Consider the following 13,346-nt stretch of genomic DNA (forward strand, 5'->3'; position numbering starts at 1 on the left):
CTTATTTAGATTCAGGATTGTGTGTTTAGTGTAAGGTCACTGCTGGCTTTTTATAATAACCTAGAAATATCAGGAACAACATATTCTTTCCATACTGTTAGAATGTTTCACTTGTGGTTAGTCATTACTGGCAAAATGTTTTATTAGTAAGCATTTATAGTGAGAGTCATGATGACAGGTATTGGGCATTGACATAATGTTCCACTTTTTCCAACCAGACTTCGTTTACTTTACTGGTTAACACAATACTGGCATTCATGGAATAATCCTGTCACGTAGGGGTGGGTTTCCCTTCAAATCAGCTGCGCGCTGGATGAAACCATTGCCCCAAGAAATGGATAAACTGTAAAAGAAAACTGTTCAAACTATCTAAAGATTTGCTTTCAGGTTCAAGAAATCAACATTTCTGTGGTAAAATCAGCAACATGATCACAATATATTTTCATTTTCTTTAGTTAGAAAGGTCATTACTGACACTGCATTTAATCACCCCGCACGGAAGCAGAATATGGGTCATTCCAAAAATGGCGGCGGGTTCTGTTAGTGTGAAGTGAAACTTTCCAAATATTGCTGATAAAACATAGCTATTCTTTAATCCATTTGAATGATTATCGTCGAGCAGATATTGAAGCAATTATGATTGGATTACTGCTGTACCTGACGTCAAGCAACACGATCGAATGACATCGTTGTTTTGAGGATTTTGAGATCGCGAACGGTGGGCTTTCCTCAAAGTTGACGGTAGCAAGAGTGCCTTTCATTGAATGTGATCATAACGATTGTTGTTGTCATCCCTACACGGAACTCGGACAACCCGTTAAGGCTAGCTAGCTAGCCCGTTAAATTACGTTGGATTCTTCTTTTACCGGCTATTTTTTCTCAACCAGATTGCCTTGTTTGTAAATCGGGGTCAGGGCTCCGGTGCCCGTTTTACGTCATCCGTCAACCATAGGTTGATGCTCGTCAATGTTGTGTGCCCTGTTGCAACGAATTTCTTGATTTGCTAGCAGCATAACGTAAGTAATTTTGCCCGCTAACTTGCCTATAATGTGATAGTCTGTATGCTTGCTGTGGCTAACTATAGCTGGTTGACAACAGTATTAGTATTGGTCAGCTGATGGCAAGCCATCAATCAAGATAGCTAGGGTGCGTTCAGCAGGGCACAATGTTGTGGAACGTTACAAACATGCCTCTCTGACATGTAGAATAAGGAACCACGACACTCAGCCCAGTCAAAGCGATTCTCTGTCCTGGCACCCCACTGGTGGAACAAGCTTCCCCCTAATGTCAGGACAGGGGAGTCTCTGCCCATCTTCTGCAAATGTATCTGTAACCCTACCTCATCAAAATAGTATCTTAAATAAGAAAACAATTCCCTACACTTGTCTTTTCCTGCTAGTACTGACTTCTCTGATAACGACTTTATTGAGGGAAAATGTACTTTCTACCACTGTGGTATGTTGTCTCACTTAACTATCTTAGGATGAATGCACTAATTGTATGTCTCTCTGGATAAGAGCGTCTGCAAAATAAAAAATAAAACAATAAAAATAGATATATTAATGTTATTTCTAACTGCAACGTTCCACAACATTTGCCTACTGAATGTGGCCCATGTTTAATGACTTGGCAAAGATGTAGGTCAAATAGCAAGCAGATGAAGTAACTTAGGCCTGACCAGGATTTAGCCTGAGTCTGGTTTATCAAAGCATAAGATGTATGTAGTAGAGCTGGGACGATAAACTGAAAATCATAGACATATGAAATTTTAACACCGATCATACCAATCACTTATCGCAGCCATTTTGCTGATACCGTTCATTACGATAAGTAGCCTATACTAGAGAAATGTGAAGTTTGCTAATATGGGTAATTTAAAGGATCATTCAAAAAAACTGTGGTGCAAATTAATGTTATAAACGTATCGTTCTATTTATCATTATCACATCAATTCAGGCAATTTATTGCGATAGTCTAGAAAATGATGATTTCCCATTTCATATTTGATCAGCCTGCCTGTTCAATTATCATTTTGTGTGGATCCATTTTGTATCCTGTCAGTTAGTTTCAAGTTTAATTTCTCAAATTATCTATGTTCAGTAAACTGATGACATTTGACATTGACAGCTCACTTTCTCCTCCCATCTGATTGACAGCTGTCCTGGCAAATCAATGGACAAGCTTCAGGACCTTAGCCAATCCGAGTTGGAGGATTTGCTGAACAACACAGAGCGGGTGGAGTCCATGGCATTGGAATCTGATGAGGTAAGCAATCACGTCTTTGCTTTGTCTTATTGTCTGTCTATTGTGTCTTAAATAGATTTAGATGTAGCCTGGTCCCAGATCTGTTTGTGCTCTAACCAACACCTATGGTCATCATGTTTGGCGTGACAATGACCACAGGAGTTTGCAAGACGGCACAAAACGGATCTGGGACCAGGCTAGTCGAGATGCGCCTCTCTTACTGAAATACCTCCAGTGTTTTGTATCTGAGTAAGGGATAATGAATAGCCAAGCTTGTCTATAGGCCTATCTCTGAGCTGAGGCCTTGTTTTTTCTGTCAGGTCACACGGCTTGTCTATTACTCAGAGTAGGCCCTAGATGAATGATTAATCTGAGGATGGTCATCTAGGTCTCGTCTCACTCTGACTAGTAGCGATGTCCAGCCTCATCCTGCCATCAACAGTTTCTTTTTTACAAGGACATATTGACTTACTTCTCTTCCATCTTTGTCCATAGATCCAAAACAGTAACCTTTGAGTTTGCATTGAGGTTAATTTGTTTGTCTTCGCTCTTATAATAATAATAATATGCCATTTAGCAGACGCTTTTATCCAAAGCGACTTACAGTCATGTGTGCATACATTTTTACGAATGGGTGGTCCCGGGGATCGAACCCACTACCCTGGTGTTACAAGCGCCATGCTCTACCAATTGAGCTACAGAGGACCCCTCTTCACGTGGGGAGTTATATGTTCGCTAGATGCAAATGACCTGTCCCTGGCCCAACTCGTCTTGTTAGTTAAGCCATGTTTAGTTGCTGCTGTCGTGGCTAGCCAGGTCTGCCTAAAAAGCAGGGACTTCCTTGTTTAAATCAAGTTGAGATAAGAACATTGATAGCGATAAACACGTCACCAGGCAAACCTGTCCTTATCATAGTGTAAACAGTGTCAGTGTGCTAGCTTAGCATATAGCGCTGCCTCCCTGAACTACCCTCTGACTGGGCTTGAACCAGGGTCCTCTACCTCACCAACACGCGTGACCGCCAGCTTGACAACATATGAACCAGTCGAGCTATAGAAAAGGATCCAATTCGATAGCACCATTGGGACACTGGTCTCAGAAGGGAGGACCTGGCAGCTTCTGTCAAACAGACTAATACTGTATGGCAAGGTCATCATTCAACGTACTGCCATGATATCCCAATCATAGTCACGTACAGGGGGAGAGAGTAGTGCCTTGAGCAGAACTAGAACCCAGGTCCCCTGACCCCAAGACAAACGTACTATCCACAATCCCAATAACGTTATCCCAAATGGGAGCGATCATAACATGCTTATCAAGGCTAGGGTCATTACGATCGTTATGAGAATTAGCTAGCTATGTAAGTTAGTGTACAATGTCTGTTGTACATGGTCACTGTCAAATAATCACATAAAAAAATACAGTTGAGTATTATTGACTCCTCTTCCTCCTCCTCGTCTATAGATTCAGAACATCCAGCTGGAGAGGGAGATGGCGCTGGCCTCCAACCGTAGCCTGGCAGAGCAGAACCTGGACATTAAGCCTCGCCTGGAGAGACAGAGAGAACATCTAGTGGAGAGATACTCTGAACTGGAGGGAGTCAGAGATACCTACAGACAGCACTGTGACCAGAAAGGTAAGGGAGAGAAGGATGAGAGAACACCTAATGGAGAGATCCTCCAGTTCAGAGTATGTCAGAGAGACCTACAGACAGCGCTGTGACCAGACCGGTAAGGGAGGGAGGAATGGACTGAGGAATGGACTGAGGAATGGACTGAGGAATGGACTGAGGAATGGACTGAGGAAGGAAGGAAGGAAGGAAGGAAGGAAGGAAGGAAGGAAGGAAGGAAGGAGTCAGTCAGAGAGTCCTTCAGACAACACTGTGACCAGACAGGTGAGGGAGGGATGGATGGAATGGGGAGGGAGCGAAGGATGGAGGGAGGGAGTCGGAGAGACCTACAGACAACACTGTGCCCAGGGAGGGAGGGAGGGAGGGAAGGAAGGAAGGAAGGAAGGAAGGAAGGAAGGAAGGAAGGAAGGAAGGAAGGAAGGAAGGAAGGAAGGAAGGAAGGAGGGAGGGAGGGATGAGATGAAGAAAAGCAACATAATAGAAAGAGGAAGAGAGAGGATATGGATATGGGAATAGCATGATGGAGAGATGACAGCGACATGAGAATGAGGGAGACAGACAGATGGCAGGAACAGACTTGAGAGAGAGTGTAGTGTAGTGTAGGGATATATCTTGTCTGGTCTGTTCAGATCCTGGACAGTCAGTTGAGTTCTACTAGTCAAACACAGTGTCTGCATCCCAAATAGCACTCTCTCGCCTATATAGGAAATAGGGTGCCATTTGGGACTCAGCCTTGGTCTCTACTGGTCAAAGACAGACAGACAGACAGACAGACAGACAGAGCCCCCCAGGCTTCCAGATCTGTCATGTGTGTCTGTCTGTCTGCCAGGGTCTCCCTGGATACCACCGCATCAGCTCCCATTCCACTGCCGTCAGCACTTTATCAGGAAGCAGAGCAGGCCTGTGATCTGTGTACATGCACACATACGCTCCTGCAGCCTTGTTTTGTAAGCTTTTCATGAGAAGCTGTGTTTGTGGTGGTGTCCGTTCGCAGGGTTGGAATTGGGTACGGAGCATTTTTACATGGTGACTTTCCCATTTCCACCCCTGTCTGTTTCCATGTGCACGCCTGTTGTAATGATGTATCTGCTATTATAGTTATGTCATATGTTTTTCCTAAAGGTGATTAGGTCATGTGGAATGCATTGTAATTTCACCCCTAAACCAGTCCTCCTAGTGATTCATTTTGACTGGGTGTTAACCTTTACTCTACCAGCATTATGGTGCGAGCTTGCCCTCAATGAGAAGTATACAAGAGGTATTTGAAGATGCATGAAGGTAGATTGTCCTGTTACGTTTATATCCACGTTTATCGAACAGTGAGCTTCATGGCTGAGCTTCATGAGATTCGTTCGTTCTCATTTTTAAATGTGTTTAATACACAGGAGGCTGCTGAGGAGAGAACGGCTCATAATTATGGCCGGAACGGAGCAAATGGAATGGCATCAAACACATGAAAATCATGTGTTTGACGTATTTGATACCATTCCACTCCAGCCATTACCATGAGCCCGTTCTCCCCGATTAAGATGCCACCAACTTCCTGTGGTTTAATAGGCTTTACAAGAGAAAGTGAAAGAGGGAAATTGTGCAAATGAACAAAGTTGTGGTGCATGCCTTTTCTGAAGGAAGAGCAGCATGTTTACATTGAGCAGATGGGAGAAGAATGGAGGAGAAAAAAAACGCTAGTAGGAAGCACTGGGAAAAAATATTGCAAACATTTAGTAGTGAATTGTAACTTCATCACCTCTTGTGCGCCGCACAACAGAGACTCGCCGATAGATATAGAACGCTATGGACTCACCAGCTCGCTTTCTCCCGTTGTGCTATTTACAAACAAACACGTGACTGGTTCAACTGTTCTGGGGAACTACGGTAAGCTTCGTAATGTAAAATAATGTGACCGGTGAGATGAAGAACGCGATCTGCTTTATCTCCTAACGTATTGCACAAGGTGACTGCAGGTATTTACTTAAAGTAGCTACAAATATTCACATTTATTTAAAAACTTCAAATAAATAGTTTTGAGGGTACTGAAAAACTATCCCGTGGCTTTTTTCAAGTACCCCGGTACAGACAGTATACATTTTTACATTTAGCAGACGCTCTTATCCAGAGCGACTTACAGTTAGTGAGTGCATACATTATTATTATTATTTCATACTGGCCCCCCGTGGGAATCGAACCCACAACCCTTGCGTTGCAAACGCCATGCTCTACCAACTGAGCTACATCCCTGCCGGCCATTCCCTCCCCTACCCTGGACGAATTGTGCGCCGCCCCATGGGTCTCCCGGTCGCGGCCGGCTACGACAGAGCCTGGATTCGAACCAGGATCTCTAGTGGCACAGCTAGCACTAGCGACGCAGTGCCTTAGACCACTGCGCCACACGGGAGACGTATACCGCCCATAACTAGTGTTTAACAACAGGCCTGAAGAGTTGTGCTGTCAGTGTTGTGTGTCCCTACTGGCACTGACAAGCTTGGCGTTGACATTGAAGTGTGGGAGGTGTTTATTTGTCCTCTCTCTAACACTCCCTCCCTCTACATTGGTCTCCATTTCTTTCACTCTCTCTCCCCATTTCTGCCCGTCTCTTTTTTATTCTCTTGCTCTCCCTCTCTTTCCATTCTCTGCCTCTCTCTCTCTCCCAGATGGCATCATGGGGCAGGCGTCACCAGAGGGGTTGTTCTCCAGACTCCAGACAGAGGGCGCCAGCACAGAGACGGAGTCAGAGGTGAGAGGCCACAATGACGGACTACTCAGGCGGAAAATGAAACACAGATTATATTGTTGATGAGTATGGGGGAATATCTCTCCTAAAACACAGGGCCAATGACGACAAAATGATCTACATATCTCTTACTCTATTCAACTCCGTACAGAGGACCAGCAGTTGGAATAAGACATAATAATAATAATAATAATAATAATAATAATAATAATAATAATAATATAATAAATCATAATAACTTTGTTAGTTGCATTTTCAGACATTGTGAATAAAGTGAGGGTAGAAAGTAAGAGGCTGAGATTATCATTGAATACGGAATTTTGCTTGTCCATATTTACCATCTTCCCTATCTCCCTTTATTTAATTCTGGCTCTCTCTTTTTCCCCCTCTCTCCTTCAGTCTCTGGCAGATGAGTTTCTGGACGGCCAGCTGTCTCTGGACTTGTTCCTTGACCGTTTCCTCTCCCTCCGCTCCCTCGCTCACAAAAGACGAGTGCGGATAGAGAAACTGCAGGAGATCCTGCGCCAGAAGAAGGAGACCGCCGCGGGCGACGCCTCCGCCGGCTCCATGGCATCACAAATGAGCGCCAATCAAGACCCAGCGACAACACAGTCATCGCCATGGAATCCTCATCAACAAACCCCTCAGCAACAACAACCGCAGCAGGATTCCAATCCCAACAACCACGCTAGTTTCCAAAACGGCCCCGGCTCCGCCCTACCTTACACCCTTTACCCCGTCTCCCCTCTTAACCCGACAGCCACCGCCGCAGCATCAGGCCCAGGCCCATCCATTCCCCCAGGTCAATTTCCTCCCTACCCCAGCCCCGGCTCACCTTTCACCCCAGTGGCGGGCTACTCAGCCCGTCCTGCTTTTGGGCCTCCGGCCAATTCCTGCCCGTACCCCACCCAGCCCACGTTCCCTGGCGTCCCCGGCTCAGGGTCTGCGTTCGGGCAGTACAGCGCCCCCAACAGCGCCCCCTACCCCTCTGCGTACCCTTACAGCGGGGTTGGGGGGTATAGCTACCCAACAGGCCCCACTCTGCCCAACTCTCAGTCCCCCACAGGCAGGCCGCTGTACAGGCCCGGGTTTGGAGTGCCACAGCCCTACTCCTGAACCACCCTCTGCTCTCACCCGCTCCCTCGACACATTCTCCAGTCTCGCTCTCATTTCTCTCTCTCGCTCTTTTTTTCTCACTCTTTACATCTGTCTAACGCACACTACATATCTCACTTTCCTCCCTCTCTTGAGCTGCCTCCTCTCCTCCCCCCTCCCCTCCTGTCATTCTCAAGTGCATAACTGTCTCAGGACCTCCCCTTGTGTTCCAATGTGTTGTCAGAAACACTCTCCCATTGGCTGTCGGCCCCTTCACTCACCCCTCTCTCTCCTCCTATTGGCTGTTGGCCCTTTCACTCTTCTCCCTCCCTTTGTGGAATACTGAGCCAATCAACAAGACCTTGGCCACGTACGTTTCAGATAGAAATGGAGCTGACGTGACTCCTTATTCTACATGTCAGAGAGCCATGTTCTACATAAAATATGTCTACACATCATGTATTCCTTATCACTGGTTTCACCCTGTAGCACACGTTCCTTGTGGCACTGTGTTCGGTATATGCATTGGAATACATTTGACTCGTTCTAACACCCATATCATTCTACACCGGTGTCAGATTACATGTGTTGATCATATTAGTTCGTACACGATGTTAACTTAATACCCACCCGAACCAAAACGTTTTACAGGTGCAGTTCTGTTCAGGAATTATGTTGTTCTGTAAACTGTCTTTGTTGCTCTTCGTACTGGTTAGGAAGTACTTAAGAAGAAAAATCATATGAAATCATAGCAACTCTCGGATATGTCCATGTAATCATATTCATTATGATCTAAAAGGCTAAACTGATCCTATATCAGTACTCCTACTTTGAGAGGCTTTATGAATGCGGGCCCTGATCAATGGTCGTTTTGGAGACTTCAATAACCCTATCTTCTTTCTTATTCACCTGGCTTTGCATGTATGATGTTTGTATCTTAGCCAAATCTGGACATCTTTACAGGTGTAGGACCTTAATTTGACCTGTTTCTCTCAACAGGAAAATAATCCTGCATCAACAGGAAATTTGAATTATTGTGTGGGTTATAATTAATGGTGGTTTTTGTAGGGGTTGCTAAAGAAAATTGTCAGGGCAAATCAAGTCTGAAATTAAAATTTTTAGAAGCCTTTTTTCAACCTCGACTACACTAGTGGTCCTTTGTAGCTCAATTGGTAGAGCATGGCGCTTGTAACGCCAGGGTAGTGGGTTCGATCCCCGGGACCACCCATACGTAAAAATGTATGCACACATGATTGTAAGTCGCTTTGGATAAAAGTGTCTGCTAAATGGCATATTACATTTATATTATATTATACTACAAGTTTGCATTTCCTGTCCTGCAACAGCAGGGTGATCAAATTAAGATCCTACATCTGTATGTCCTACAAGTTTAGCTTCCAAGTCCTTTCTTGACAGGATGTTTTGGTTGGTTGTTTAGGCATTGTGATGCCTATTGACAGTGATGTCATTGTTTACAGAATAATATCTGTATTGTCTGTTGAGGATCATGCCTGTTTCTCTTCTTTTTGGTCTCTCTGTTTTCTCTCGCTCCCACACTATCGCTTCACACTCCGTTTCATCCCCCCCCCCCCCCCCCCCGAGGCTCCCTTGGCGTTCAACTCATCTCTCATCATTCTCTCCTTCCTTCCTTCTCACCTCACTCTCTCCTCTCCATAATCTGCCTGTTGACATGAACTGATGCTTGACAATGATTACAATGAGGAAATAGTTTATTTCTATAAGTTCACTTTCAATGAGAATATGTGATTTGTATAAATTATTAAAGAGATGTTATTGATAACGGGTGACATGACATTAAAACAAGGGACTAATAGACTGCACAACAAATGGAACCCTATTCGCTTAGGGCTCTGGTCCAAAGTAGTGCACTATATGGGGAAGTGGGTGCCATTTGGGACCCATCTGCCTGCTTTAGCTCAGAAAGCACAGGATGAGAGACTCAACCCTAATTAGTGGTTTTAAACAGAGCATTACTACATTGGTTGTCATTGTGCCCTATGAAGGCTTATGAAGGCATTATGAAGGTGTTATGAAGCTTCTATGTAGTTATGTAGCGCCTATGTAGGGCCTCTTCATCAGGTTAACTGGTTGTACTGACTGGTGTCTTACTGGTATTATCACACTAAAAGTATGTATGTCCCAAATAGCACCCTACCCTCTACAGAATGCACTACTTTTGACCAGAGCCCTATGGGCAGGGAATAGGGTTCCGTTTGGGACTAACACTTCCGTATTAAAGGAAGAAAAGAGAAATCAGAAATGGTGTTTTAGAAGCACAAAGGAGATACGCAGCATTAATAAAGGGGAAATCAAAATACAAGCTTGGAGCTTGTTTTAAGTTTCTTATTATTTTTTGTGTGAATATTATTAAACACTGCACTTGATCTAAGAAAATCTATTTTCTTTTTTATGTTATCTTTTTTTATTTTCTCTCGTGGGGAGAAAATAAAATACCACGGAAACTGCCTGATGCGGAGTGAACGTTAGTTTTGACTGTTCTTACTCCAATTGCTTCAAGAACAATTCAAGTCGGATATAACTTGATTGACTTGAATTGATTTGTTCTAAACGGCGTGGGCTTTGCTTGTGTTGTCTACTTGTGTTGTGTTCTTCTCTTCTCTCAAACAGAGCTTACGATCAGGCCTTCCTTCCCACTTTCTGATTGTGATTATCTTTTTCTGATGTGGGCCGAGAAGACCGAACCAGGGAGATGACACAGAGACGAGAGAGAGAGCGACGGACCTCTGGGGGAAAGGAGGGCACTGAAATATTAGCTGACTTCAGTGGAGGAAAAACTCCCACCTAACCTATCAAATATTCATAAAAAGTGATTATTTTGATCAAGCACAATAAATTGTTGTTGAACGATTTCTGTAGCCTAAAATGTATGTGAAGTCAATTAAAGTGTAGTAGTCACTAATCTACCATAATGTACAGTAGGTGTATGCAAGCTTAATTGTACATTTACTGATAGACAAACGGACCACACACATAATTTCAAAACCATACTGTTACAGTACGATTTAGAAATTCGATTTTTTTTATTTATTATAATTGTCAAACAACTAGGAGGAGGTGGTGGGGACGGCGGGATGGTCCGAGGTTGTTTTGAATATTCAGTCAAAGTATGGCGAGAAGTGTCTCATAGAGAGAGAAAGGAGGAGGAAGATAGTTTTTACGGGGCTTTCTACACATCTACGGCTCGGTAAACCAGAGACTAAAGATGAGAGAAAACGAGAGCGATGGAGGGAGGGAGTGGAGGGGTGTGAACGAGCAGAAAAGATGAGTAATGGTTGAATTAAGAGAAGAAAATAAAACATTAAGTACAGTGCCTTCAGAAAGTATTCACAACCCATGACTTTTTCCACATTCTGTTGCGTTACAGCCTGCATTTGAAATTGATTACATTTAGATTTTTTTGTCACTGGCCTACACACAATACCCCATAATGTCACAATATAATTGTTTTTCTTTCTTTTTTTTTTTACAAATTAATAAAAAATGAAAAGCTGAAATTGTTGAGTCAAAGTAGTCAACCCCTTTGTTATGACAAGCCTAAAGTTCAGGGGTTAAAATGTGCTTATCAAGCCACATAAGTTGCATTGACTCACTCTGTGTGCAATAATAGTGTTTAACATGATTTTTGAATGACTACTTAATATCTGTACCCCACACATTCAATTATCGGTAAGGTCCCTCAGTCAAGCAGTGAATTTCAAACACAGATTCAACTACAAAGACCAGATAGGTTTTCCAATGCCTCACAAAGAAGGGCACCTATTGGTAGATGGGTTAAAATAAAAAGCAGACATTGAATATCCCATTGAGCATGGTGAAGTTATTAATTACACTTTGGATGGTGTATCAATACACAGAGTCACTACAAAGATACAGGCGTCCTTCCTAACTCAATTGCCAGAGAGGAAGGAAACCACCCAGGGATTTCACCATGAGGCCAATGGTGACTTTAAAACAGTTACAGAGTTTAATGGCTGTGAAAGGAGAAAACAGAAGATGGATAAGCATTGTAGTTGCTCCACATTACTAACTTAATTGACAGAGTGAAAAGAAGGAAGCCTGTACAGAATACAAATATTTCAAAACATGCATCCTATTTGCAACAAGGCACTAAAGTAATACTGAAAAAAACAATGGCAAAGCAATTAACTTTTTGTCCTGAATACAAAGTGTTATGTTTGGGGCAAATTCAATACAACACATTACTGAGTATGACTCTTCATATTTTCAAGCATAGTGGTGGCTGCATCATGTTATGGGTATGCTTGTAATTGTTAAGGACTGGGGAACTTTTCAGGATAAAAAATAAACGGAATGGAGCTAAGCACAGGCAAAATCCTAGAGGGAAACCCTGGTTCAGTCTGCTTTCCACCAGACACTGGGAGATTAATTCTCCTTTCAGCAGGACAATAACCTAAAACACAAGACCAAATCTACACTGGAGTTGCTTACCAAGAAGACAGATAATGTTCCTGTATGACCGAGTTACAGTTTTGACTTAATTCTACTTGAAAATCTATGGCAAGACCTGAAAATGGTTGTCTAGCAATTTTTTAAATAATGGGCAAATGTCGCACAATCAAGGTGTGGAAAGCTCTTAGAGACTTACCCAGAAAGACTCTCCGCTGTAATTGCTGCCAAAGGTGCTTTTACAAAGTATTGACTCCGGGGTTTGAATACTTATGTAAATTGTTTATTTCTGTATTTCATTTCCAATAAATTAGCAACAATTTCTAAAAACATTTTTTCACTTTGTCATTATCGGGTATTGTGTGTAGATGGCTGAGATAAATTAAAACATTTTTTAAAAATCAATTTTGAATTTATGCTGTAACACAACAAGATGTGGGGTATGAATACTTTCTGAAGGCACTGTAGGATAACGAACAATATAATAATAATATGGTTATTAAATAGGATATTAAGTAATATAATATGGTCATTTAGCAAACGCTTTAATCCACAGCTACTGTATTAAGTTACAGTTAAAGGGATGGCTGTACACAACAATATACACAAACTAACAACTGATTTATAATATCCCCCTTACATTTTCTAAATTCCCAAGCAATATATGATTCATACATAGTGTACAGGTAACTGCCAAAGTAAAGGAAACACTTCAGTAAATGAGGGATACAAAGTATATTGAAAGCAGGTGCTTCCACACAGGATGGTTCCTGAGTTATTCTTTGTCACTTTAATAATGTTTACATATCTTGCATTACTCATCTCATATGTATATACTGTATTCTATACTATTCTACTGTATCTTAGTCCAAGCCGCTCTGACATCGCTCGACATCGCTCATTCATATATTTATATATTCTTAATTAATTCCTTACTTAGATTTGTGTGTATTGGGTATATGTTGTGAAATTGTTAGAGATTACTTGTTAGATATTACTGCACTGTTGGAGCTAGAAGCACAAGTATTTCGCTACACCCGCAATAACATCTGCTAAACACGCGTGACCAATAACATGTGATTTGATTTGCTGCAAACAACTGGTGTGCCTGGCATTGGTGTGTACCATGACCTATTGGAGAACACATACACACAAGCGTGCAAACACACACACACACACCCGGGAGTGAAAACACAC

General features: G+C 42.7%; 1 protein-coding gene across 2 annotated transcripts; it reads left to right on the forward strand.

Moving 5' to 3' along the window:
* Positions 1-293: 293 nt before the first annotated feature.
* Positions 294-10,045, forward strand: LOC311122635 (uncharacterized protein). 2 transcript variants are annotated; one of them, XM_084196975.1, is made up of 5 exons: positions 294-1,016; positions 2,157-2,265; positions 3,709-3,880; positions 6,526-6,608; positions 7,005-10,045. In XM_084196975.1, the coding sequence occupies exons 2-5, from the start codon at positions 2,173-2,175 to the stop codon at positions 7,719-7,721; spliced, it is 1,065 nt and encodes a 354-aa protein (XP_084053101.1). In that variant the 5' UTR covers positions 294-1,016; positions 2,157-2,172; the 3' UTR covers positions 7,722-10,045. The 2 variants fall into 2 exon arrangements, with proteins under 2 accessions (XP_084053101.1, XP_084053102.1); XM_084196976.1 differs by having other exon boundaries at positions 294-741.
* The last annotated feature ends 3,301 nt before the right edge of the window (positions 10,046-13,346 follow it).

Source organism: Coregonus lavaretus (genome assembly GCF_964263955.1).
Source record: "Coregonus lavaretus genome assembly, contig: HAP1_SCAFFOLD_2149, whole genome shotgun sequence".
Lineage (NCBI taxonomy): Eukaryota > Metazoa > Chordata > Actinopteri > Salmoniformes > Salmonidae > Coregonus > Coregonus lavaretus.

Coding starts and splice junctions, on each gene's coding strand:
- LOC311122635 (XM_084196975.1), top strand. CDS start 2,173: ATGGACAAGCTTCAGGACCTTAGCCAATCCGAGTTGGAGGATTTGCTG. Junction 3,881..6,525: donor ACAGCACTGTGACCAGAAAG/GTAAGGGAGAGA, acceptor TCTCTCTCCCAG/ATGGCATCATGGGGCAGGCG. Junction 6,609..7,004: donor GCACAGAGACGGAGTCAGAG/GTGAGAGGCCAC, acceptor TCTCTCCTTCAG/TCTCTGGCAGATGAGTTTCT.